The sequence below is a fragment of the Bos grunniens genome, chromosome 15 (assembly GCF_055505025.1).
Source record: "Bos grunniens cultivar Pamir isolate PY7600 chromosome 15, Bosgru_T2T1.0, whole genome shotgun sequence".
In the NCBI taxonomy this organism is placed as follows: domain Eukaryota; kingdom Metazoa; phylum Chordata; class Mammalia; order Artiodactyla; family Bovidae; genus Bos; species Bos grunniens.
Window position 1 is genome coordinate 4,940,228 of NC_141179.1, and position 27,880 is coordinate 4,968,107.

The 27,880-nt window shown below is 40.9% G+C and overlaps 1 protein-coding gene across 8 annotated transcripts in view; it reads left to right on the plus strand.

Annotated features, from left to right (window-relative positions):
- The window catches only part of PDGFD (platelet derived growth factor D), a 280,491-nt gene that overhangs the window by 179,132 nt on the left and 73,479 nt on the right, over nucleotides 1-27,880 (plus strand). For 4 of the 8 annotated variants that reach the window (XR_015141419.1, XM_086338255.1, XM_086338257.1 and 1 more), the window contains exons 2-3: nucleotides 1,147-1,351; nucleotides 6,547-6,727. The exons of 2 other annotated variants lie outside the window; for them this stretch is intronic. Coding sequence is in view for 5 of the 6 variants with exons in the window: in XM_086338255.1 (XP_086194381.1) it covers nucleotides 1,147-1,351; nucleotides 6,547-6,727 (386 nt within the window). In the remaining variant the exon portion in view is untranslated. The remainder of the gene's footprint in view (nucleotides 1-1,146; nucleotides 1,352-6,546; nucleotides 6,728-27,880) is intronic. 2 more of the 8 variants (XM_086338256.1, XM_086338258.1) reach the window with 1 other exon arrangement.

Genomic DNA, 27,880 nt, shown 5'->3' on the forward strand with positions numbered 1-27,880 from the left:
AGTTACTATGGCATGTGGTATCTGAGTTCCCTGACCAGGGATTGAACCCATGTCTCCTGCATTGGAAGGTGGATACTTTATCACTGGCCCACAATAGAAGTCCCCAGAAGCCTTCCTGCTAAACAGTTGATTAACATATTTTGTATGTTATGTGTATTATATATTCTACAATAAAGTGAACTAGAAAAAAGAAAATGTCAAGAAAGTCAAAAGAGAAAGTGCATTTACAATGTTGCTGATGAATTTATGGTTCTTGCTTTGTCATAAAAGGATTCAGAGATCAAGTGATAGTAAATGGATATCTTTAAAGGCAGACACACTTCGCAGAGTGTGGGCCATCTCAGAAAGCAAGAAGAGAGCCTCAGTATACAGTGTGGATACTTTTTGTGGACTGGGTAATTTCATAGGCTAATTAGTGGGAGGATTATTCCAATTATTTGGGGGAAGAGGCAGGGATTTCCAGGAATTAGGTCACAGCACAATATCTGACCTTTTATGGTTGGCCTCAAAATTCTCATGGTGCCAATGGGTGTGTCATTTAACATGCTAGCAAGCGTGAGATGAGGCGCTAGGTCTACTGCAAGTTGATGCTTCCGACATCTTGGACAAAGTTAGTTCTAACCAGTCTTCATCATGGTTATATCATGCCCTGCCTGCTTCTCCCCCTTCCCTCCTGTTTCAACTGTATGTGTGTGTGTATATATATATATATATATATATATTTATTTATCAAAAAAAATTCACAGACCCACACAGTTCAAACCCGTGTTGCTCAAGGGTCAGCTATATTACATGGAAAAAGGAAAGATGAACTATTTGAAATTACTTGCTCATTTTAATTCCAATTGAAATGAGTCTGAGTTCTGAGATGATCGTTAATTTTGCTTGTCAAAAATAATGTTAAGAGAGCTCCCAAAGTATCAAATATTAGGAGTCAAGTCTAGCTTTATGAAGAATTGAGGAGACAGGAGTAGTAGAAAAAAACATGGATGTTGTTTGTTTAACCACAAAGCTGCCATTTGGCCTTAATGTTTTTAAACACAATCAAGAAGTGCTTTGCAATGTGATGTGTTTTAAACTGTTCTTTTTTTGCTTTCCTGTAATTGGAGCAACATACTAATTTCTACAAGTTGTGACTACTAACAGAGAGCAATCACCTCACAGACTTGTACCGAAGAGACGAGACCATCGAGGTGACAGGACATGGCCACGTGCAGAGTCCCCGCTTCCCAAACAGCTACCCTCGCAACCTGCTTCTGACCTGGCGGCTCCACTCCCAGGAGAAAACAAGGATACAGCTAGCCTTTGACAATCAGTTTGGATTAGAGGAAGCCGAAAATGATATCTGTAGGTGAGTGTGAAATGAAATCCATATTAGGGTAAAATTCCAAGGTGAAGAAAAGATTTAAAACATTGCATCAAAGTTCTCATTTGGGCCCTATCCAAAATACGTGACTTCTTTTTCAGAAAGCCTTTATGTCCGTCCTAATGTACAACATAAATTGAAGCACAGTCTCTGTGGAGGCCTGGTAACCTGGCAAGACTCACAGAAGCTCACTCTTGCAACTGGCAGAGCCAGGCTGTGTGACTTCCAGAGAAGGGGGATCTGGGTGATTCTTTTTTTCTGGGCCAGGCCTAGAACCACCTTTGTGAGCAGCTGGACACATCTGGTCTCCCAGGTCACCAGCAACCATGTCCCATGGCCCGAGTGCGAGCTTCTCAGGACTTGAGGAGTGTACCCGCTGCTGGGCTCCAGGAACTGACCTAGCGCTGGGAGAGGGTGATGGCGAGGACCCTGCCAGGCCGTTACCTGAAATAATAATTTTAAGGCCTCAGATACATGTAAAAAGAGAGAAGACAAGCTCCCAAGGCCAGTGTGCTCCTCCTCAGAGGTCTGTTTCTTCCTGCAATTTCGGGGTCAGTAGAAAATGAAAGCTGCACTGAGATAGTCTTCTCCCTTTTGAGCATATTTTTCAGAGCAAGTCTTGGCTGCTGTTCTTCAAATTGTCCGCTCACAGCATCTTATTCCTTTAATAAGCATGTGTAAGATGCGGAGGATTTTTTTTTTCCTCCTTGTACTTTACCGCGTGCACTTGTTCTGCATTGCCAATGAACTACTACTAAACTGCTAAATCCTTTCAGTAGGTTTATTTTACTTTGAATAATAAAAATCAGGTGCCTCAAATTTGGCTATCCTCTGTTGCATGTTTATTACACTGACAGTTTTTATTATGTTGCTATTTTTTTCAAGAATAATAGCACTCACTATTACTTTCTAGGACCATAGAGGCTAATGTATGCTGGAAAGTAAAGATGGATACATGCAGGAAGAGCCAGTTAATATTTACAGAGAGAATAAGCTTGAGGAGATCTTGTGTCTTTTCAACCTTGAAAGGGAGAATTCATTTTCTGTGCTTAAAAAAAAGGGAGAGAGAGATCATGTAAACAAACAACAAGGCCAGTGTTAAAAGATTATTAAAGATGATGTCATTGAAGAGATACTGGTCTCCACTCCCGCACAGGGTTTTGATCTGGTAGTGACTAAACCCTTTGGGCGTCCTGACCTTAAAAATAGAGGAAATTAAGGATGACTTTTCCCCCAATTGTTGGTCAATTGCTAAGTGGTGTCCAACTCTTTGCAACCCCATGGACTGCAGCACACCAGGCCTCCCTGTCCCTAACCATCTCCCAGAGTTTGCTCAAATTCATGTCCATTGAGTCGTTGATGCTATCTAACCGTGTCATCCTCTGTCGCCCCCTTCTCCTCCTGCCTTCAATCTTTCCCAGCATCAGGGTCTTTTCCAGTGAGTCAGCTCTTTGTACCAGGTGGCCAAAGTACTGGAGCCTCAGTTTCAGCATCAGTCCTTCCAACGAGTATTCAGGGTTGATTTCCTTTAGGATGGACTAAAGGATCCCCAGACCATTCATCAAATCAAGTTGCTCCTAAAAATTTATAGAGGGAGGTAGAGAAGTAAGAGGTAGAGGAGAAAGGAAGAAGGGGAAGAGATCAGGACCCTCCTTGAAAACCAAAATGGAGCTTTGAGAATGAAAATTGTGCTAATAGGTTATCTAAAAGACAAAAGTGACCTCTTGTGTTATTAAAGTTTCAAGTATACTTTTGCTTAGTGTAGTGAATATGATTCACATACATTGTATATAAAATGAAATGAAGTTGTTTCTTCCCATCTGTTGCAAAACTTCCTTGATGTCTACATTGTAATATTTATTGCTCTAATGATGATTCTATCTTAGTACTTTTCACTTTCCAACCACCATATATCAAGTAGTTAATTTGCGTAGTGCTCAAGAGATATTCAGCTGGTAAAATTACATAAACCTTCTTATTTTGTTCATTAGGAAACAGAGGCAAAGGAGATAAAGGCCCCATAGACTATTTTCAATGAAACTGAGTCAGCATTTTATTATGCTTACCTGCTTCTTAGATCACCCTGCCCCATCCAATAAGAGCTCTGAGGTGTATGAAGACTAGTTAAACCGTATTGGGTTTTCTTCATATTCAGATGTGATGGTTCTCATGCTGACTCCTTTTGGTAATCATGACAGGAAAATATAAAGTAGATATGAGACTTCTGCCACTGTTCACCCTGAGTGTGTGCCCTGAGTGTTCATCGTGTGCCCTGTGACTTTAGCATCTGAAGTCATATGGGGAAAAGGTGACTGAAGGGCAGGGTGCTGAGGACCAGAACTGAAAGGCACACAGTTCAGCTCTCAAGTAGAGTGTTTGAAGATGTGGGGTATCTCAGAAGAAGTGATTCTGTCTCTGAACGTGTTTTACTCTGCAACGAAAGAGTGGAATATTGTGCAGGGACTTTGAGGATCTAATGGCTCCATGGAATATCTAAAATGCCTCTCCTGTCTTTTCCAATCCTGCAATTCTCTGTTTCTCTGACCAGTGTCAATGATGAACCCATGGTCTTACCCTCATTCACACACAGCCCAGATATGTTCAATACTGTCTAGAGCACATCACTGCTAAAGGCATGTGCTTTTGATTATGATAAATGTCATTGTTTATGATATAATCCTTCCAAAAGATAGGTTCCACAAAGAGAAAATAGTTGTTTATTTTATAATTTTATCATTTATTTTCTACAATGAAATTGTTGATTTTTCATGCTGTGTAGGTATAGACCATTTCCTTTCCTACAGAAATGCTGGATGTGGTAAATTAATTCCAAATGGGAATTTGTTTAAAAATTTTATATAGTAAACATGTGGGTATATAATTGAAGCTACAGGCTTACCCAGTGGCTCAGCGGTAAAGTATCCGCCTGTAATGCAGGAGATGCTTGTTCAATCCCTGAGTCAGGGAGATCCCCTGGAGGAGGTCCTGGCAACCAGCTCCAGTATTCGTGCCTGGAGAATCCCATGGACAGAGGTGTCTGGAGGGCTGCAGTCCATAGGATCAAAGAGGGGACATGACTGAAGCAACTGAGCATGCACGCATGCACACAACTGGAGCTACATCTCCTAAAACATGACAAGAGATTATATTTATTGGCTTCTCCAGGAAAACCTTTATAAGCTAGATGCTCAGAAAGTAGTCTATTTTGATTTTTAACAATTTAGGAAGAGTTATGAGGCTTCCCAAAATATCAATAACCTCAGATATGCAGATGACACCACCCTTATGGCAGAAAGTGAAGAGGAACTCAAAAGCCTTTTGATGAAAGTGAAAGTGGAGAGTGAAAAAGTTGGCTTAGAGCTCAACATTCAGAAAACGAAGATCATGGCATCCGGTCCCACCACTTCATGGGAAATAGATGGGGAAACAGTGGAAACAGTGTCAGACTTTCTTTTTCTGGGCTCCAAAATCACAGCAGATGGTGACTGCAGCCATGAAATTAAAAGATGCTTGCTCCTTGGAAGGAAAGTTATGACCAACCTAGATAGCATATTCAAAAGCAGAGACATTACTTTGCCAACAAAGGTTCATCTAGTCAAGGCTATGGTTTTTCCTGTGGTCATGTATGGATGTGAGAGTTGGGCTGTGAAGTAGGCTGAGCGCCAAAGAATTGACACTTTCGAACTGTGGTGTTGGAGAAGACTCTTGAGAGTCCCTTGGACTGCAAGGAGATCCAACCAGTCCATTCTGAAGGAGATCAGCCCTGGGATTTCTTTGGAAGGAATGATGCTAAAGCTGAAACTCCAGTACTTTGGCCACCTCATGCAAAGAGTTGACTCATTGGAAAAGACTCTGATGCTGGGAGGGATTGGGGGCAGGAGGAGAAGGGGACGACAGAGAATGAGATGGCTGGATGGCATCACTGACTTGATGGACGTGAGTCTGAGTGAACTCCGGGAGCTGGTGATGAACAGGGAGGCCTGGCGTGCTGTAATTCATGGGGTCGAAAAGAGTCGGACAGGACTGAGCAACTGATCTGGTCTGATCTGATAAGGCTTCCCTGTTAGCTCAACTGGTAAAGAATCTGCCTGCAATCCAGAAGACCCCTGATCAATCCCTGGGTTGGGAAGATCCCCTAGAGAAGGGATAGACTACCCATTCCAGTATTCTTGGGCTTCCCTGTTGGCTCAGATGGTAAAAAATCTCCCCGCACACTGTTTACAATAGCTAGGACATGGAAGCAACCTAGATGTCCCTCAGGAGGCAAATGGATAAGAAAGCTGGGATACACAATGGAATACTACTCAGCCATTAAAAAGAATGCATTTGAACCAGTTCTAATGAGATGGATGACTGGAGCCTATTATACAGAGTGAAGTAATTCAGAAAGAAAAACACCAATACAGTATACTAACACATATATATGGAATTTAGAAAGATGGCAACAATGATCCTATATGAGAGATAACAGAGACACAGATATAAAGAACAGTCTTTTGGACTCTGTGGGGGAAGGCAAGGATGGGATGATTTGAGAGAATAGCATTGAAACATGTATATTATCATATGTGAAACAGATCTCCTGTCCAGGTTCGATGCATGAGACAGGGTGCTCAGGGCTGGTGCACTGGGATGACCCTGAAGGATGGGGTGGGGAGGGAGGTGGGAGGGGGGTTAAGGATGGGGAACAAATGTACACCCATGGCTGATTCATGTAAGTGTATGGCAAAAACCACTACAATATTGTAAAGTAATTAGCCTCCAATTAAAAAAAAAAAAAGAATCTCCCTGCAATGCAGAAGACCTGGGTTTGATCCCTGGGTTGGGAAGATCCCCTGGAGGAGGGCATGGCAACCCACTCTAGTATTCTGGCCTGGAGAATCCCATGGACAGAGGAGCCTGGTGGGCTACAGTCCATGGGGTCACAAAGAGTCGGACACGACTGAGCAACTTTCACTCACTCAAGGAGAATAGGCTGAAAGTGTATAAAAGTTTTTCCTCAGAATAGATTGTTGAAGTTTGAATTTGAGAAATCTAATCCAAGAACTGATTTTTCTTCTAAACTTCATTTCAGATAATAGGTCATAAGAAATCACATATGTTAGTTTTAATTTCTCAATGAAAGTATGAATTTCAAAGTCTATTTTAATCAAAACTTATTTATGTTAAATTGGTACCAGGTATGATTTTGTAGAAGTTGAAGACATATCTGAAACCAGTACTGTTATTAGAGGACGATGGTGTGGACACAAGGAAGTTCCTCCAAGGATAATATCAAGAACAAACCAGATTAAAATAACGTTCAAGTCTGATGACTACTTTGTGGCTAAACCTGGATTCAAGATTTATTATTCTTTTGTGGTAAGTAGCGTAACCACCCTATGATTAAAAGCAGACACTGGTTAAATGAAGTTTGGAGATCATTTTCTGTGATTAAATTCAGTGGTGTGAAACTGAACGGTGTTAATTGCCTGTGGCATGCTTTGTCCCTGCTTTGTGGCCAAAATGTCAAAATTTTCTTTAGTGAGGAATGCCATTTTAGATCTGTTCAATCAGTGCTTGGGGCCCAAGCATTTGGAAAGAAAGCACAGTGAATAGAAAAAGTAAAATTGTTTACAGTAAAGCATATACCGTTTTCCCTTTGATTCAGCAAAATAAATGTACAGCCAAAGAGAAGCTTTGTGATATTTGAGAAATTGTCTATGTAATTCCAATCACAGAAGAGTTCCAATTTTAGTTTAAATTATGACCCAAATTTGGGAATGACCTATGGTATAATCATAGAACCTCAGAGTTAGCAAGCATCTTAAAGACTGGAATATAATTCAGGACCCAAAGGTTGATTTTTGCTTACTCTACCCATGTTTATTTTTGCTCTCACGTCTGCACCTCGGCAGCCATTTTAAACTTTAAATGCTTCTGTTAGAAGATATTCAACCTCATATTGACGTATAATCTACCTTGTAGTTAAGTCTAGTTGTTGGGTCATACATGGTCATGGATCTCCTTTACTCAGTCATTCATTAGTAAAACAATATAAAGTTCCTTGGAGGAGGAAATGCCAACCCACGCTAATATTCTTGCCTGAAAAATTCCATGGACAGAGGAGCCTGGCGGGCTATAGTCCATGGGGTCACAAAGCAACTGAGCACATGCCCACACGTAAAGTTCCTGCTTATTATCAGACACTCTGATAGGTGTAGTAGACAAAAGGCAAGCAAGAAGACAGGGTCCTTGAACCTCCTGGAGTTGATAGTCTGGTGGAAGTGACAGTTAAAAAGCATTAAGAACTAATGATGAGTAATGAGACAGAAGGACTGGGTGTTGCAGATGAAGCGCAGGGAGAAGTTGGGATAATTTTGCCTATGTGTTACCTTTAGGATAGATTAAATATCTCTGAATCCTTGAGTCATTCATAGCATATTGGCTCTTGCTCACCTGGCAGCGTCACTAACTCTCATTCAGTTTATTGCTACCCCTTTTCAAAATGTGGTTGCCAAAATGGAACACAGTACTACAAATGGAGTCAATTTGTGGGGTTTTTCCTCATATGAGTTAAATTTAGAGTAGGAAAAAATCTTGATTTTTTCAAATCTAATGTGGTTTCTTCTCTTTTATTTTGCATTATGATAAGTTATTAAATACTAAGTGAATTCTACATCAGAATACTATAAATGAAAAAATGCATGTGGTGATCCTGGTTCTACTTTAATTTGGGAATAATCCATCAAGCATGATATACATTATTGCATACTCATGCAGTGCTGCTCAGCATTAAAATGGAAGTATGAACCTTTGGTTTCTGCATTTCTTTGCCTTTAATGTGTTCAGTGATGCATCTGTTCTCAATTTTTCATGGACAAAGCAGTCTCAGCATGTTGGACTGGTGATGTGGCAGAATGGCTTAGTTAAGGACCTGTTTTATTCCCTCAACGTATCAAGGACTGTTAGTGCTCGTGTATATGCTTTTTGTGAAGCTTTGGTTATGACTAAGTTAAATGATCCATAAGTCAGTTAGAAACACACTAACTCTAGTATTATGTCTTTAAGGCAAAATAACTCCTTTTCGTTGAAACAGGCAGTGCAGATGTGGATTTAAGGAAAAGGGAGTATTTTCGTTTGAGGTGTTTTGGCTTATAGTGCAGGCTTGTCACTCATTTCCTGGCTGCTGTTAAGTGGAGTGTTGGACAGACTATAGTTTGGATGTAAACTCTTTGGCACGACTCCACTCACTCACTTATTCACCTCCACTAGTACATTCAGTTGTGTTTTTTAGAAATGATGGCTGTCGTACATTTTTTTGTTATACCAGCCTCTTGGTCTGCATTCATTGCAAATAGCTCCAGGCTCCCTTTTCGCTCCTAATAGGCTTCTGGCACTAAATATGATCAATTAGGGCCAAAGTGCTTTGGTGGCTGAATTCCAAGAGGTAGAATGAGCGTAACCTTCAGGTGTATATAAACTCTAGATCTGTGTGACTTTTTGATAAACTCTTCTATTTGAACCTTGTTCAACAGGGATCGTTTATGATTTGACCAATGTTTTGGAAAGGTCATTTTATTCATGCTTAAATTTTTCTTGGAAAACCTTTAAAGCAGAGTTTATGAAATCAAATGCTACAGAGACCAGACTTAAAGCTCTTAGTGAAAAAAAAAAAAAAAACACGGTTAGCCCTATATAAAATTAGAGGGAGACAGTGGGATTAAAAATAGTGAGCTCTGATGTATATAAGTCATATCATTATGCTTCCCACATTATACAGTGCTGTATGTCAATTATATCTCATGAAACTAGAAAAAATGACAAGCCTCCTTTAGGTGTATTTAAATAATGAATTTTAAAATGTTGTATAGACCTACAAAGCCTCTCGAATTTGGAGGCAGCTGTTTTGCAATTGCTCCTTTAAGGCATGGCAGGTGCTGGGGAAATTTGGACTGATAATAATTCCTGAGCAATCACTGTGCTCTTAGAAAATGGTGCATAGCTATTTGGATAAGTCAAAACCACCTCCCTTCTCATCTCTACCTTTCCACTTCTCAGCCTTCCATCAAATGCCTCTCTTCTTCCTACCTCAAGACTCTCCTGTTGTACAAGGGCCTCCCTTGAGGCTATAAGTTACAGGTGCCCAGGACCATAAGAGCCCACTGCACTAGAACCACATCTACATGGTTCCCATGCTTATAACATTTTTAGAATAAGTCTGGTGTACATTTTTAGTCTATTTTTCACTCCAGCAAAGTATGGGAGACTGACTAATGGGATAACATCATGATCATTTAGTTTGGGTTAGCAATTATTCTTATAATTGCTACAATTTTGTCTGATGTGCTCATTCAATGATTTACCTTTTTTTCCAACACCTATCACATTCTTTCCTAGGGCAAGGCAGCACAGCCATAGGGGACCACATTGCTACAAAGCTAATTTTGATTCAAAGAATGTTTCCCCAATTATTAATGTGTCATGTAGAATGAGTCTCACACCTTTTGGTTGTATAACCATAAAATGTGGATAATAATTGGAGTTGGTGTGAGATTTTAAATTAATGGCAAATACTTATAATAGCACCTAGGATATAGTGGGAGTGCTCAATAAATAATGGTGATAATGGTCCTATCTTTGCCATCGCTAAGTATGTGTGTGTGTGTGTGTCTCCTCCAGATATGATCAATAGCAATGACCCATTTGAAGGTAGGACAAGTGTCCTGTGTGTATTCTACACAGTGCCTTATACATGGCTAGTGATGATCTTTGTTGAATTGACTCCTACTGAGAAAATGATTCAATTTCATATTTCAATTTTTTCTCTCCTACTGAGTTTTCTTTCCTAATTTCACTCAGTTGAGGAGGATAGATAACCATCAGCACTTCCCAGCTGGCACAGTAGTAAAGAGTCTGCCTGTCAATGCAGGAGGTGCAAGAGACATGTGTTCAGTCTCTGGGTTGGGAAGATCTCCTGGAGTAGGACATGGCAACCCACTCCAGGATTCTTGCCTGGCAAATTCCATGGACAGAGGAGCCTGATGGGCTATAGTCCATGGAGTCACAAGAAGTCGGACACGACAGACCACACAACACAGTAAAAACAACAGATACCATCAGAGAGCATAACGAAGCAGAATGGATAATGTTATCAAATTGTTAGCAAAATGTGTTTGTCTAAATAAATTAGGCTCTGCCATCGCAAATTTAGTTTATTGGGGAATGAATGGATTGATTGGATTGTTAGGAATCTTTTTGAAGACCATTAAGTAGATTATTGGAAAGGTGTCAGTTATTAGACTCCAAGCGTGTGGTGTGCAAAGAAGTCTGCAAGCATGTGTGTGAATTTCAGCTCTGCTTCTTATTGACCAAAGGCTCAGTTTTGTCATCTGTAAGATTGTGATCATGCTGCCTGATATACAATTAACTAGTTATTGGGTTAAGTAATGTTTGTAAAGCACCCTGCCTGGAACTTGGTAAAATTACACAAATACCTACTGTTCTTATTGTTATCATTATCACTGGTGTAATTATTAATGTATCATCAGGTGATAAGTGAACTTGGCAGACATATACAAACAGCCCAGTTGTCACTGTGTGTGTGTATGTATGCACATATACACATACTTCTGACCATAATTCACTTCTGACCTCCAAAGTAAAAGCATTTCATTTCATATTGTGACAAGCATTAAAAAAGCCTTTTATTTGTATATATGTGTTTAATGAAAGTGAAAGTGAAGTCGCTCAGTCATGTCTGACTCTTTGCGCCTCCATGGACTGTAGCCCCCCCAGGCTCCTCCATCCATGGAATTTCCCAGGCAAGAATACTGGAATGGGTTGCCATTTCCTTCTCCAGGGGATCTTCCTGACTCAGGGATCGAACCCGGGTCTCCCACATTGCAGGCAGATGCTTTTACCATCTGTGCCACCAGGGAAACCTGTGTTTAATGAAAAGTATATTTTAATTCAAAAAATTATTTTTAAAACTTGTATTGATATATAGATGATTTACATTAAAATATTAAATATTAAAGTAAAAATTAAATTACTTGAAAGCTAGCCCATTTGTTTTATTAACAAACTCTAGTTTATTTTTTAAATTGAATTTAATAATACCTTATAAACATTTTCTAAGATTAAAAAAGCAATTTTATCTGTTACTAACTGTGTACCTCTGTAGTTTGAATCAACTTCAAGTAGCACAGTTAAAATTTCCATTGAGGTTTAAACTCCACATGAATCATGGTTTTGCATTATAAATAATTATTTAAAATAGATGCAGAAAGGGAAGGGGATGGAAAAGAAGAAGATGAGGTTGCAAAGAAAAGGGAAGAATAAGGCCATTGAGTTAATAACGAAGATTCTGATTTGTAATAGCTTTCACAGATTCTAATTTTGCTCACCTAAAACTTGCCAGTTGGTGAAACAAAAACAAAATAATGATGGGCAATTCATTATTATTGCCATAAACTAAATTCTCAAAGCTAGAAACTAAAGGACCTTATTCACTTTCTCTACAAAATATGGAAATTCCATGTTTATTTCCATTGTCAGATCAAAATTGTTGAAGGTTTTTGAACATCCCTGGTTGTTCTGATCACATCAGCCAGGACTATTTGTAGAGCCAAGGATGGTCAAGATGAGGATGGTCATCACAAGGCAGATCCTGTTTCCCTCCACTTCATTTCAGTATATCCTACTGAAGGTTTGGCAATAAGAGAGATGCAGTATTATTTATTAAATACCTACTGTATGCTAGACCAAGCTCAGTCTAGGGTCCTGGAAATACAGCTGTGAGAAAGATAGGCAGATCTTTGTCCTCAGGATCTCATATAGTTATTCAGTCACTCAGTCGTGTCTAATTGTTTGTGACCCCATGGACTGCAGCACGCCAGGGCTCCCTGTCCATCGCCAACTCCTAGAGCTTACTCAAACTCATGTCCATTGAGTCAGTGATTCCATCCAACCATCTCATCCTCTATCGTCCCCTTCTCCTCCTGCCTTCAATCTTTTCCAGCATCAGGGTCTATTCTAATGAGTTAGCTCTATGCAGCAGGTGGCCGAAGTATTGGAGTTTCAGCTTCAGCATCTGTCCTTCCAATGAATATTCAGGGTTTATTTCCTTTAGGATGGACTGGCTTGATCTTCCTGCAGTCCAAGGGACTCTCCAGAGTCTACTCTAACACCACAGTTCAAAAGCAGCAATTTATCATTGCTCAGACTTCTTTATGGTCCAGCTCTCTCATCCATCCATGATTACCAGAAAATCCATAGCTTTGACTATACTTTGTTGGCAATGTCTCTGCCTTTTCATACACTGTCTGGGTTTGTCATAGCTTTTCTTACAAGAAGCAAACATTTTAATTTCTTGGCTGCAGTCACATCTGCAATGATTTTGGAGCCCAAGAAAATAAAATCTATCACTGTTTCCATTGTTTCCCCATCTATCTGCCATGAAGTGATGGATCTGGATGCCATGATTTTAGTTGTTTTTTTTTTTTTGAATGTTGAGTTTTAAGCAACTTTTTCATTTTCCTCTTTCACCTTCACAAGAGACTCTTTACTTCCTCTTAGCATTCTGCCATAAGGGTGGTGTCATCTGCATATCTGAGGTTATCGCTGTTTCTCCCTGCAATCTTGATTCCAGCTTGTGCTTCATCCAGCCTGGCATTCCACATGATGTACTCTGCATATAAGTTAAATAAGCAGGGTGACAATACACAGCCTTGTTGTACTCCTTTCCCAATTTTGAACCAGTCTATTGTTCCATGTCCGGTTCTAACTGTTGCTTCTTGACCTTCATACAGGTTTCTCAGCAGGCAGGTAAGGTGGTCTGGTGGAAACAAACAATAAACATTTATGTAAACAAGAAAGTAAGTACATATATACAAACATAAATTTTTTTGAGATTCAATAATAACTAGAAAGAGGATAAAAGAGAATATTTTCACAGAGGATGACTGGAAAAAGACCCACTCCACTTAGAGAGTCAAGGGAGATCTGTGTGTGTAAAATTTGAGTTGATACCGAAAGAGGAGCCAGCAGCACCAACACCATGTGGAAGTATGCGAGAAATGCTTTAAGAAAAAAGGCAACAAATGCTAAACCCTGAAACAGAAAAAAGAAGAATCTTTTCTTTGATAGCAGTGAATCTCTTGGCATCTTGGGATTCCAGCCACTGTAAGGAGGCAAACATAAGAGAGGGAAGTAAAACAATAGCTGATCCTCCCTCAGTCGAGTGTCAGAAGGTTTTCTTATCCTCATCTGACCCCATCCTGTTTTGTATGTTTCTCAAACCTTTTAGTACTGAGACCAGGTGAGGTAGCTAAAATCAGAGAGTTAGCTCAGGGCAGATACTAAGAAAGTATCAACAAGATAACAAAGTGTGGAGCAGAAAGAAAACCCAGGATCATGGTCTGTGTCAGACAGGATGAGAGTACACGCATACCCCTAAAGGCCCCAAGTGAGGGTCGGAGCAGTAGGATGCATGTTGGCAAGCCCAGGGGCATCAAAGGATACTGGTTGAAGCAATCATTCCTAAGGCCAGAGTCTTGTTGCAACAATTCTTAGGCAAAGGTAGATAAGTATTCTTATTTAAAGTTTTACAGATGTTCTAAAATTTCACCAATTACAAAGAACATTTTTTGATAAACTAGGAGTCTCATTGGGAAGGTTAAGTGAATCAGTTATTTTAATCAACTTGTGTTCAGAAAACCTGAATACATAATGAGAACTTTGATTGAGTTCTTAAGAGAGTAAAAAGCAAAATTCAATATAGTCCTGGGGCAAAGGATAATTTAACAAAGAGCATGGCTAGGTCTAGAAGCAAATGATAGGAGGAGAATAAAGGGAAATGGGCTCTTGCAGATGGAGTGGGGAGCAGAAGACGAGGGGGTAAAAATAGGATTAAGGAAGCAGGAGAAGACAAGAAAGTGAGGTAGAATGAAATCCTATGATAGTATTTTCCCCTGTGGAATTCAGGGCATTTTTGCTAGTTGTATATTCATTTCAATGTATTATTCAAAGGGCTTTTTATTGGGCACCTACTATTTTTCATGCACTTTGATAAATACTGGGTAGTGCACAAAACACAACAAGGTTCCTACTCTTGTAGAACTTACAGTTTGGTAGACACAGTCCTGATGATGATAAAAATATATTATAAAATAATAATAAGAGCATATAACTCTGGGTTATTGTGAGGAATAAATATACAGGGCAATGTATGTGAAGTGTTTAATGCAGCATGTGGCATATTATAATCTGCTTCTATTAAACCATGCATTGCATGAAGACTGATTGTAAGAAAAATACAGAATCTTGGAGAACCAATGCTTAGACCAACCCTCTTCTTTTATAAGTGAGGCAGTGAACTCAGGTTGGGTAACTTTACTAGTGAAACAGTGAACACAGCTTGTGAGTTTGTGATCACAGAGCTCACACATGTGTTATCCAAGAGATGAAAGCTGTGGACCCTATCCAAAGAAAAATAAATATATCTAAAGTTGCACAGAGTACCAGGGAAGCCCCCTAAATCTTATCTGTGATGGCCCTTAGATGCAGTTAAGAACCCCACACATATTGCTTCTGCATGTTCTCTGATTTGGGGAATGTTTTCTTCCACGTTGGCTAGTCCTCCCCAACATAAGCAGTGTTTGAAATAGTACTTTATTACTGTAATTAATTTTCCTCATAAAACCCATGCACTAATCACATGAGCAGATGACTCCCCAGACACTGAGTAAACACATTTCCAACCTTGTGAGGGATGCTGTATAATGACACCTGGACAGTCCAGTATCCTGTTTATCTAGCATTAAGTTATACAGACTTGCCACAAGTAAACTTTTTATCCCTAAAAATCATAAAGATGCACTGATATTAAATAACTGGACCTCTTTATATACATACCATTTTTTCTCTATAACTGTGCTTGTTGATGTACTAATATTTTGGTAGATGAAGAAAGTGAGAAAGTTGAAGAAGGAAAAAGCTATTCAATTATATTAGAAGGTGATTGGCATATTAAAAATATGCTTAAAGCAAGAGCAGTATTTATTTCTTAAAAAGCTTTGAAGAAGTGAATCTCAGTAAGAAAATATCTCTACCTAATGTTCACTTATCAATTCAACAGATAATTCTGAGAACTCACTGTGGATAATAAGAAGAAAATTATATTCCTTTGAGGGAGAAAGACATATTAATTATAAAACACTGTGAATTGCAGTGATGAAATGTGCATGGAATATTCTGCGCACACAAGGAAGAAGAACGCTTAATCTCACAAAAATGGGACTTGCTGCTCTAAGGGAAGAAAAAAAAAAGTATTTTTTTTTTCCCTCTACCCGCATAGGTTCTGTTTTCAACTGTGTAAATTAGACTGACAGAAACCAAATCAACAAGAAAAGCAAACAAATTATTCACACATACATATCACACACACGTGGGAGTTACTCAGTTGAGTAAGTCAGAGTGGTGGTTAGAACCTGGGCTTATATAACATTTTAACCAAAGGATAATACATTTTCAGAGAAGTGACAAGACAATGGAAAAGGACTTTGAAGATTCTAGGGCAGAACATTTTGGAAAGGTAAATATATGGGAGAACAAATGGAAGCAAAGGACTAGTGAGAAAAGTTTGTTATGTGGACTCCTCTGGCGCCTCAGTAGGCTGCTAAGGGTGCAGAGTCATCTCTGATGAGGGCTGAGGTGCGACCTTTATGAACATATGTGTTTCTAGGCACATAGGGGGAGAACAGAGACCTTTCCTGAGCCTGCTTCTCAGTTGCCTTCAGCTCAATATAATTCTTAGGCCGAAGTGGCATATTTGAGGGTGGCGTATTCCACTACGCTTCTCTGGACTGGGTCAGGGAGGGGAGCAGACCCTGAGAAGAGAATGCTGCCTAAACAAAAGCACGAAGTCAGAGAAGCCAGGCGTTTCAGACTATTCTGATGAACTAATTCAAAGGGTTTCAGCTTGAGGCTGCTAAGCATTTACTACCTTTCTTTATTCTTGCCAGTAGAAAGGAGATGCATGCATGCATGCTAAGTTGCTTCAGTCATGTCTGACTTTTTGCAGCTGTATAGACTGTAGCCCTCCAGGCTCGTCTGTCCACGGGATTCTCCAGGCAAGAATACTGGAATGGGTTGTCATGGCTTCCTTCAAGAGATCTTTCCATTCCAGGAATCAAACCCACATATCTTACTTCTCCTGCATTGGCAGGTGGTTTGTTTTTTTTTTTTTTTTTTTTTACTACTAGAGTCACCTGGGAAGCCCAGAAAACAAAAGAAGTCAAAAGATGATCAAAGAAGCAACTTTATTAATGGTGGTCCATAAAATGCCAAAGCTCAGGACTTCTTGTAAAACTGGAGTGGAGAATTAGGCTGTGACCCAAGGCCAAAGTATGGGTGCACCAATACTGTCATACAAATTCAGGATCAAGGATTCTTTCCAGGGCTCTAGGGGGTATACTTGGGAGAAGGCAATGGCACCCCACTCCAGTACTGTTGCCCGGAAAATCCCATGGATGGAGGAGCCTGGTAGGCTGCAGTCCATGGGATCACTAACAGTCAGATACGACGGAGCGACTTCACTTTCACTTTCCACTTTCATGCATTGGAGAAGGAAATGGCAACCCACTCCAGTGTTCTTGCCTGGAGAATCCCATGGATGGAGAAGCCTGGTAGGTTGCAGTCCATGGGGTCGCACAGAGTCGGACATGACTGAAGCAACTTAGCAGTAGCAGCAGTAGCAGGAGGTATACTTACATGCCCCTCCAACCACAGGGAAGATCACAGGCCTGGTGACAGATAGTCTCCAGCAGCGGGGAGAATGCACTGAGGACAGGACAGCTGACTCCAGGCCCAGCCACGCTCAGCAGAAGGAGCAGAGGAGAGCTGAGACCCTTTCCAGGGGCTAACATCAGAATCAGGCCACCCCAGAGAGCAAGGGGGAGAGGGGATGGGGGTGGGAGGCAAGACAAAAGAAGTGACAAAGACAAGGAATCTATGAAGGAGAAAAACAAAAATGTCTATTAATCTTTATATCTGTGGACTGAGGGAGTAACATGGAGAGAAGCTTTTCTCCTCCAGAAGAGTACGCAGAGCTCTTTGTGCCCCTGAAGGGTCCAAACCCACAGTGATTTTTGTGGTTTGTTTTTTTTTTTCAATCAGTCATCTTTGCTGGCAGTCCTTGGGGACTCAGTCCTACCCACCTCTGGTCCTAAGGAGAACTGGGCGACCCCCTTCTTCTATATAAGAATCAGCTATTCTGTCTGGGAAATTGAAGATTCCTGGAACACTGGGGAGATGCCAGTCTTCTCTCCCAGGTGAACCAAAGAATGATTAATCAATCATACAGACAGGACTCATTTAGCCTTGGAAATAACCACTCGTGACATCCCTTTATCAGTAGGAACCTGGTGAATTAAGGCTGACCTCCATTCAACATTGCTTCTTTCACCTGTGAGAAAATTGCGTTATGTATTCAAAGTGACTCTTCCCTTATTTTGCAATTGAAAATAGGAGCCAGGCAGGAAAAAAAAAAAAATAGAGATTGAAAAGGCATGGAAAAAGAGAGAGACATGAATACCTGATCAGGTGATCAGTGCTCCTCGGCTGGGCCCTGCTTGCTGCTTCCTGACTGGTCTCCCGCCCCGCGTCTCCCTGACTTCAGTCTCTCCTGCACGTGACTGCCAGAGGAAGAAGCAAAGCTATAATCAGGACACTTTCAGCTGAACACTTGTGAATGAGTTTCAGTTTCCTGTGGAGTACTGTGCAGATGCCTCACTCAGACACCGAGCTGTCTGTGTTCTGATCCTCCTCATGTTCTAGCTTCGGTTCTGCCCTCTCCTTCCTCGGACTGCTCAGTCCAGACCTGCAGCCGTATGACCAGGCGGTCCATACTTGATGATTGTCCTCCTCTAATCTCTCCAGTTAACTTTCCCACAGACACTTCTTCAAGAATCCAAGCCCTCCTCTCTCTGTCAGACATATTCATGTCAAAGATACCACTTGTCCTTAGCTCCTCACCCACAAATACGCCTTTCCTTTGTCAGGCACCCATCTTGCTAGTCTTTGTCAACATTGTGGTTTTTTTTTTTTTTTTTTTAAATCCGTGAGGCAACCAGACCTCCGCCTCCTCGCGCTGCCTGCCGGGAGCCGGCGCCGCTTCCGGTTGCTCTCGGCCCCCAACATTATGGTTTTTCAAAGAAGTAATGTGTAGATATCCCAGCTGTTTTTGAAAATACATAGAAAAGTAAAAAAATTAAAACCCACCAATAGCTCCCATCATCAAGTACAACCACTGTGGATATTGTGGATTTCTTTCCAGCTGTTTTCTTATCCCATAGAAACCTATGCACAGGTCTCAGTGTCTCCATTGGAGTGAAAGCTCCTGGAGGGCTGGGAGCACCTTATTCCTGTAGGTCTATCACAGGGCATTGTACTAAGTATGTCTTAACATGTTTCATTGAGCTGAACCAACAAGTATTCATTGAGTACCTGTGATGCATCTGATCACTTGGAGTAGAAGCAATATATGGGGCTGGCCAAAAAGTTTGTTTGAGTTTTTGCATAGGCTGCTGAGGAAAAGCCTAAATGAACTTTTTGGCCAACCCAATATAAAAGCAATCCCCAATGATCTATAAAGAGACAATTGATTGTCTTTTTTCAGACTTAGGGCCAGAAAAACTCGCTTGCTCTCACTCTGTTGTTATAGTCATATCAATTTACCAACGAACCTCAGCGGTTTGGTCCAAGATTCGCTGGGCATTGGAAGGGGTGGGGGTGTGAATGGAGGAGTAGTGGCCACTAGAGGGGTCAAATGTCAGGGGAATTGTGGAATGGAACCAGGTACCCTTATTCTAAAATCTGCCTCCACTACATTTAATTGCATATGTAACAGCCTGCATGTGTAACAGTCTGACCTCAGCATTTCTTATATCAGACTATGCAATAGCAATACCACTGCAGACGTGGATCAGATCCTCTATTGATGCAGCTTCTGAGCTGTCATACCTCATGGAGAAAGTCAGCAGCTTTGAAAGACTCAGGACTGCTTATGTGCTCTACTGCTCTCAGCTGCTCAGTCACGTCTGACCCTTGGCGACCCCATAGATTGTCATCCACCAGGCTCCTCTGTCCATGGGATTTCCCAAGCAAGAACACTGTTGTGGGTTGCCATTTCTGCCTCCAGGGATCTTCCTGACCCTGGAGAGATTAAACCAGCATCTCCTGCATTGGCAGGTGAGTTATTTACCGCTGAGCCCACCTGGAAAGCCCATCAGGACTTCTTAATAATTGTGAAAGGTCTTTGAGGTCCTGATGTCTGTTTTAGCATGGGTCTTTGCTGAGGCCTCAGGAGCTTTCCAGGTTTTTAAAATATTCCAGAACTATTTATTTGTTGTTTTTTGAGGTTTTTTGTACAGGTTTGAGGATATATGAGTCAGAAACACTCAAATTCAAATCTATGAATTGATGTATCTGTGAGACCTAGGACACATCATTCAAACTGTCCAAGCTGCTGTTTTAAATTCATAAAATGAAAAGGAACCACATGCATCATAGAGCTGCCTGAGGATTACCTTTCAAATATATGGGTTTGATAAACTATGTACAACAGATGGAACTGTTATTATTACTGTTACCATCAAAATGTCTTTGGAGAATTAGAATCCAATTAAGTATATCCCAGGTCCTTTAAGAGAGTCTGTGCCTTAGTTCATCTGGGTTGTCATAACAGAATATTATAGGCTAGGTGGCTTAGAAGAAACAGAAATTTATTTTTCACAGTTTTGGAGGCTGGGATGTCCAAGTTCATGGCACCAGGAGACTCAGTGTCTGGTGAGAGCCTGCTTCCTGGTTCAGAGACAGTCCTCATTTTGCTATGACCTCACATTGCAAAAGCAGGCAGGGAGCTCTCTGGGGCCTCTTTTATTAATATAAGAACACTAATTCCATTCATGAGATCTCTCCCTTCATGACCTACTCACCTCCCAAAGGCCCCACTTCCTGAAACTAACACTGAGGTTTAAGTTGCAACATACTAATTTTGGGGAGACACACCAGTCAGTCTCTATAGCATGTTGGAACCTGACAAGCACTGGGGACTTGGAGTAAGGTCAGGCCTAGGAACAGTTCTGCTGTGTGATTCTGATTCCGAGTAAACCCACACCCTGAGGCAGAGTTGAGAGGAGAGAAAGCCAAAACCTAATAGCTCTGTTCTGCTAAACTACATTAAATGTATATTCTCTTCATCCCTTTTGAACTGCTCAGCAAAATATCTTGAACTATACCTTTAATGTGAAGATTCTAATTTTAGTAGTATATTTGGAGTTTAAAAGTTCCTTGATGTCACCCTTGTAGAAAGATATCCGTTCCTCACCTACAAAATACTGTGCAACAGCCCCTTTGGCTCAAAGACAAGCTAGGTCTCTGAAGTCTATAGTTTTTCAGGCTATGAGTACTCAATGTCATATTCTGGCTTTTATTTTTCTTAAAGTGTTAAAAACAGTTATTTTTACAAGGAGAAAAAGACACTAAAATGTCCTAGTATTTTAATCTCTGTGATATATCTTTCGACAACAGATAACAAAGAAATATGAATTTGAAATAGAAACATTTCTTTTAGCCATGCGAGACAACTTAGACAGGGAAGGTATTTTTAAATCAAAAAAGAACAGAAATGTGGATATAAAATCTTAACCAAAAAATCAATCTTGGAGGAAAATCTATTGTAATGGTAGAGCTCTAAACTAAAATTGAAGACCAGTACCTCATTTTTATTTAATGGTACAATTAGTTAGAATAAACAACTATCAATGATCTGTTTTCTTCTGCTCCTTTTATAGGAACTTCCCTTGGGTATCAAAAATATGTTATTTATGAATATGAAAATAAAATGATTGTTTCTAAGTCCTGTTGCAGGCACAATGGCAAAGCAGATCTGATTTTATGTGTCCTCAGTTTCCTTTTGGAATCTTCTAAATTCAGTCTCTCATTCATTCTGTATATATATATATATATATACATATATATATATATATTGTTTAATGTATTTATTTTTTATTGAAGGGGAGAGGGCAGGAGAGGGTGAGATGTATGGAAAGAGTAACATGGAAACTTACATTACCATATGTAAAATGGATAGCCCATGGGAATTTGCTGTATGGCTCAGGAAACTCAAACAGGGGCTCTGTATCAACCTAGAGAGGTGGGGTGGGGAGGGAAGTGGGAGGGAGTTTTGAAAGGGAGGGGATATAAGTATACCTGTGACTGATTCATGTTGAGGTTTGACAGAAAAGAGAAAAATTCTGTAAAGCAATGATCCTTCTACATGTTTTGTGTGTGTGTGTGGATCTCCATCTCTATGTCAAGTTCCAATTCCTGAAAATACAAATAAGATTGGACATCTACCCTCAAGAGCATAAAATTAAACAGATCTGCAGTGATCAGAGATAGCAGAAACATACCCGAGAAATCCTAGGAGGGGAGATGGGGAGAGAGTTGATAACTGTGTCTCAGGGGAAGAGAAGGTGGTCAGGAAATGATTCACAGAGGAAGCAGGGACTGACCCAAGGAAGAGGTGGGGAATCACTCAATCCAGGCTGAGGGAACAACATGAGTCACTGCCTGATAACGGCTAAAAGCCTTACCCATCCCAAGTTATTTGCATTTAAAAGTGATAAATCCTAAAGCTAAAAGGAAGAAAATTGGCCAAAAGCAATTCAGGCTTAAACCATAGAATATAATTTAGACAGCATGAAGCGTCACAGTTCAAAGAAAATGATTCTGAATCAAGTGTTTGCAGTAAACCATCTCAGGCTTTTTCTTTTTTTAATATAGGTGCTGAGAATTTACCCCAGACTTAGTGAATCAGAATCTCAGAGAAAGGGCCTGCAAAACTATTTTTTAAATGTGCCTCAATTGATTCGAATGTGCTGCCCTGATAAGAACTATTTCCTTTCCCTCTCCCACAGAGTCCAAAAGACTGTTCTATACATCTGTGTCTCTTTTGCTAAGAATTCTTAATTTATAAGCAGAGCCCCAGTCTATACTAATCTTTAAGGATACTATCCTTAACTTTATGTTTGCTACTCAATTCACCAATTCAGTAGCACTGAGTTTACCACAGCTTTTTGCAGCACTTATGTGTTGACATTTCTTGTTCTGGTTTTAACTGGACTAGGAGCACTTTGGAGAAGGCAATGGCAACCCACTCCAGTACTCTCGCCTGGAAAATCCCATGGACAGAGGAGCCTGGTAGGCTGTGGTCCATGGGGCTGCAAAGAGTCGGACAGGACTGAGTGACTTCACTTTCACTTTTCACTTTTATGCATTGGAGAAGGAAATGGCAACCCACTCCAGTGTTCAACCCCCTCCAGTGATCCAGGATCCCAGGGAAGGGGGAGCCTGGTGGGCTGCCATCTATGGGGTTGGACACGACTGAAGAGTTGGACACGACTGAAGTGACACAGCAGCAGCAGCAGCAACAGCAGGAGCACTTTAAAAGAGACAACTACAAACCTTAATTATATGGTCTGTTGCTTAATCATGTCACTTAGTAGTATGGCACTCACTAAGTATTCCTGGATGAATTAACAGTCTGTAAACTTCCAGAAGTCATTACAAACATATCTAAAGAACCTACTATGTAGCAAGGACATAGTAGGACTGACTGAGATAAGATGTGGGAAAGTCTTTTGTAAAATGTAAATGCATCATAGTTTCCAAATATTGTAACAGACTACCAAGTATGTTTCTTAATTTCATTAAAAACTCAGTAGGCTGAATTCACACTTTTTACTCCGCTTCAGTCGCTCAGTTGTGTCCAATTCTTTGTGACCCCATGAATCGCAGCTCACCAGGCCTCCCTGTCCATCACCAACTTCCGGAGTTCACCCAGACTCATGTCCATCGAGTCGGTGATGCCATCCAGCCATCTCATCCTCTGTCGTCCCCTTCTCCTCCTGCCCCCAATCCCTCCCAGCATCAGAGTCTTTTCCAATGAGTCAGCTCTTCCCATGAGGTGGCCAAAGTACTGGACTTTCAGCTTTAGCATCATTCCTTCCAAAGAAATCCCAGGGCTGATCTCCTTCAGAATGGACTGGTTGGATCTCCTTGCAGTCCAAGGGACTCTCAACAGTCTTCTACAACACCACAGTTCAAAACTGTCAATCCTTCGGCGCTCAGCCTTCTTCACAGTCCAACTCTCGCATCCATACATGACCACAGGAAAAACCATAGCCTTGACTAGACGGACCTTTGTTGGCAAAGTAATGTCTCTGCTTTTCAATATGCTCTCTAGGTTGGTCATAACTTTTCTTCCAAGGAGCAAGTGTCTTTTAATTTCATGGCTGCTGTCACCATCTTTTACATCAATGTAAATATATTTAAGCCCCATGAAAAGAGACCTCTAAATTAATTAGTTTTCTTAATTCCTCACATCAACAGCCTGCTAGTGCACATCTTCCTTTAGTCCGTGTTCTGTGTGGAGGTGACAGGTAGAGGCGTGCACAGTGGCCCGTTTCAAAGACAGTGTTCATGTTGTGATCTATTCATGAAAAAAGAAAGCAAAGCGACTTCCTCACCTCACGCATAGCATCTCACACATAGCCCATCTCTTCTCTCAGTAAACCAGATTGCATTTTGAAGGCACTATTGTTCCAACCTTCTGTTAAGAAAAAATGTCTTCAATTTCTGTTTTGAAAAAATCGTTTTCTAAGACAGAGAAAATACACCTAACAGGGTGTGTTTGCTCAGCTGTTAACAATGAGAATGACAACTTTTGTGATGAGAATACTGTTGGTGCCTGCAGCTTTTGCGTCTCTCACCCTCCCCTGGGCTGCAGAGTGCAATGACTTTGTTTGCAGTGACTTGCTATAGAGTACCAGCCTTCGTTCCCCATGTGCTAATGCTATGCTATGCTAAGTTACTTCAGTCGTTTCCGACTCTGTGCGACCCCATAGATGGCAGCCCACCAGGCTCCCCCGTCCCTGGGATTCTCGAGGCAAGAACACTGGAGTGGGTTGCCATTTCCTTCTCCGATGCATGAAAGTGAAAAGTGAAAGTGAAGTCGCTCAGTCGTGTCCGACTCTTAGCGACCCCATGGATTGCAGCCTAACAGGCTCCTCCGTCCATGGGTTTTTCCAAGCAAGAGGTACTGGAGTGGGGTGCCATTGCCTTCTCTGTGTGCTAATAATTCTATAGAAAGAAAGTGAAAGTGAAGTCGCTCAGTCATGTCCGACTCTTTGCGACCCCATGGACTGTAGATTACCAGGCTCCTCAGTCCATGGGATTCTCCAGGCAAGAGTACTGGAGTGGGTTGCCATTTCCTTCTCCAGGGGATCTTCCTGACCCAGGGATCGAACCCGGGTCTCTCGCGTTCCAGATAGACGCTTTAACCTCTGAGCCACCAGGGGAGCACTAGTAATAATTCTATAACCTCTACTTAAAATTCTACAAACTCTGCTGCTCAACACATTCCAGTTTGAATGACTACTGCCTCACTTTATTATTTAGATTGCTGGTCTCAGTAACCATATTTTTCATGGAAAATAAAAATTTCTGACCACAATTCTTTTAGGTATATTGAAACCCAGTTTCCAACATGAAATGGAGGATTCCCCAAACTGGCAAACAGTTCTTGCACACCAACAAAATACCCAAGAATTCAACTCTGTTCTGATACTGTCTACTTGGGGAAAGCATCAGATTTCACAGGTTAAGGGCTCATTCCACACAATTCCCCCATCCTCTTCCCTCAAAAACTTCAAACTGTTATAAAAGGATGTAACTCTGGAACAACCAAATGGAGGAGATGCCTAGGGCAAGGTCCTTGGGAAGGGGCAAAGAAGTTCATGTCCTCCTCCAATGCACCGCTCTCCCTACCTCTCACTAGCCCAGAAGCTCTTTGACCCCGTCCTTTTGAGTTTTTATAGAGGCTTCATTACATAGTTATAATTCATTGAATCTTTGGCTGTTAGCAACTGATTCCACCTCCAGCCCCTATTCGATCCCTGGGTCGGGAAGATCCCCTGGAGAAGGATATGGCAACCCATTCCAGTATTCTAGCCTGGAAGATCCCATGGACAGAGGAACCTGGTGGGCTGCAGTCCAGGGGGTTGCAAAAGAGTCAGGCATGATTTAGCAACTAAACCCACAACAGCTAGCCCCTTTCCCTCCCTGGAGGTCAGGGGTGGAACTGAATATTCCAACTCTCTTGGTTCTCCAGGTGACCAGCCTCCATTAGGTGTGGTTAAAAAAAAGGTAAGATTTTTAATGTAACAGAAGAATTACTACTTTATAACTGTCCACATTAGGAGACTCCGGAGTTTGGGAAGAAGCTGTGAGTCAAAAACTGTGGACAAAGAGCATATGAGAAATGTATTTTGCTCATTTGAATGCTCAAGTATGTTTATTGTAACAAAATCACAATAATGTATTCCATTATCTTCAAATATATTTGTTGTTGTTCAGTTGCTCAGTCATGTCTGACTCTTTGTGATCCCGTGGATTGCAGCATGCCAGGCTTCCCTGTCCTTCACTATCTCCCAGAGGTTGCTCAAACTCATGCCCATTGAGTCAGTGATGCCATCCAACCATCTCATCCTCTGTCATCCCATTCTTCTCAAACTTTCTCAGCATCAGGGTCTTTTCAAGTGAGTTGGCTTTTTGTATCAGGTGGCCAAAGTATTGGAGCTAAGCTTCAGCTTCAGTCCTTCCAATGAATATTCAAGGTTGATTTCCGTTATGATTGACTGGTTGGATCTCCTTGCAGTCCAAGGGACTCTCAAGAGTCTTCTCCAACACCACATTTCAAAAGAATTAATTCTTTGGTTCTCAGCCTTCCTTATGGTCCAACTCTCACATCCATACATGACTACTGGAAAAAATAGCTTTGACTAGACAGACCTTTGCTGGCAAAGTAATATCTCTGCTTTTTAATATGCTGTCTAGGTTTGTCATAGCTTTTCTTCCAAGGAGCAAGCATCTTTTAATTTCATGGCTGCAGTCACCATCTGCAGTGATTTTGAAACCCAAGAAAAGAAAGTCCGTCACTGTTTCCATTGTTTCCACATCTATTTGCCATGAAGTGATGGGACCAGGTGCCATGATTTTAGTTTTTTGAATGTTGAGTCAGTTTTCACACTCTCCTCTTTCACTTTCATCAACAAGCTCTTTAGCGTCTCTCTGCTTTCTGTGATAAGGGTGATGTCATCTGCATATCTGAGGTTATTGATATTTCTCCAGCAATCTTGATTCTAGCTTGTGCTTCATCCAGCCTGCCATTTCACATGACGTACTCTGCATATAAGTTAAATAAGCAGGGTTAAATATATAGCCTTGATGCACTCCTTTCCCAATTTGGAACCAGTCCATTTTTTCATGTCTGGTTCTAACTGTTGCTTCCTGACCTGTATACAAGTTTCTCTGGAGGCAGGTAAGGTGGTCTAGTATTCCCATCCCTTTAAGAATTTTCCATGGTTTGTTGCGAATCACACAGTCAAAGGCTTTAGTGTAGTCAGTGAAGCAGAAGTACATGTTTTTCTGGAGTTCTCTTGCCTTTTCTCTGATACAACTGGTGTTGGCAATTTGATCTCTGGTTCTAAATCTCTTTTCTAAATCCAGCTTGAACATCTGAAATTTTTTGGTTCATGTACTGTTGAAGTCTCACTTGGTAAATTTTGAGCATTGGTTTGCTAGCATGTGAAATGAGTGCAATTGTGCAAATGTGTATATTTTTTGCTATTGACCTTCTTTGGGATTGGAATGAAAAATGATGTTTTCCAGTTCTATGGCCACTGCTGAGTTTTCCAAATTTGCTGGCATATTGAGTGCAGTACTTTAATAGCATTACATTTTAGGATTTGGAATAGCTCAGCTGGAATTCCATCACCTCCACTAGCTTTGTTCATAGTGATGCTTCCTACAGCCCCCTTGACTTCACCTTCCAACCTTCACCTGGTTCTAGGTGAGTGATCACACTGTCATGGATATCCAGGTCTTTAAGAGCTTTTTTGTATATTTCTTCTATGTATTCTTGCCACCTCTTCTTAATATCTTCTGCTTCTGTTAGGTCCATACCGTTTCTGTCCTTTATTGTACCCATCTCTACATGAAATGTTCCCTTGGTATCTCTAATTTTCTTGAAGAGATCTCTAGTCTTTCCCATTCTATTGTTTTTCCTCTATTTCTTTGCATTGATCACTGAGGACAGTTTTCTTATCTCTCTTTGCTCTTCTTTGGAACTCTGCATTCAGATGAATATATCTTTCCTTTTCTCCTTTGCCTTTAGCTTCTCTTCTTTTCTCAGCTATTTGTGAGGCTTGTCAGGCAGCCATTTTTGTCTTTTACATTTCCTTTTCTTGAGGATGGTCTTGATCCCTGCCTCCTGTACAATGTCATGAACCTCCATCCATAGTTCTTCAGGCACTCTGTCTATCAGATCTAATGCCTTGAATCTATTTGTCACTTCCACTGTATAATCATAAGGGATTTGATTTAGGTTAAAAATTAGATTTAAATCCT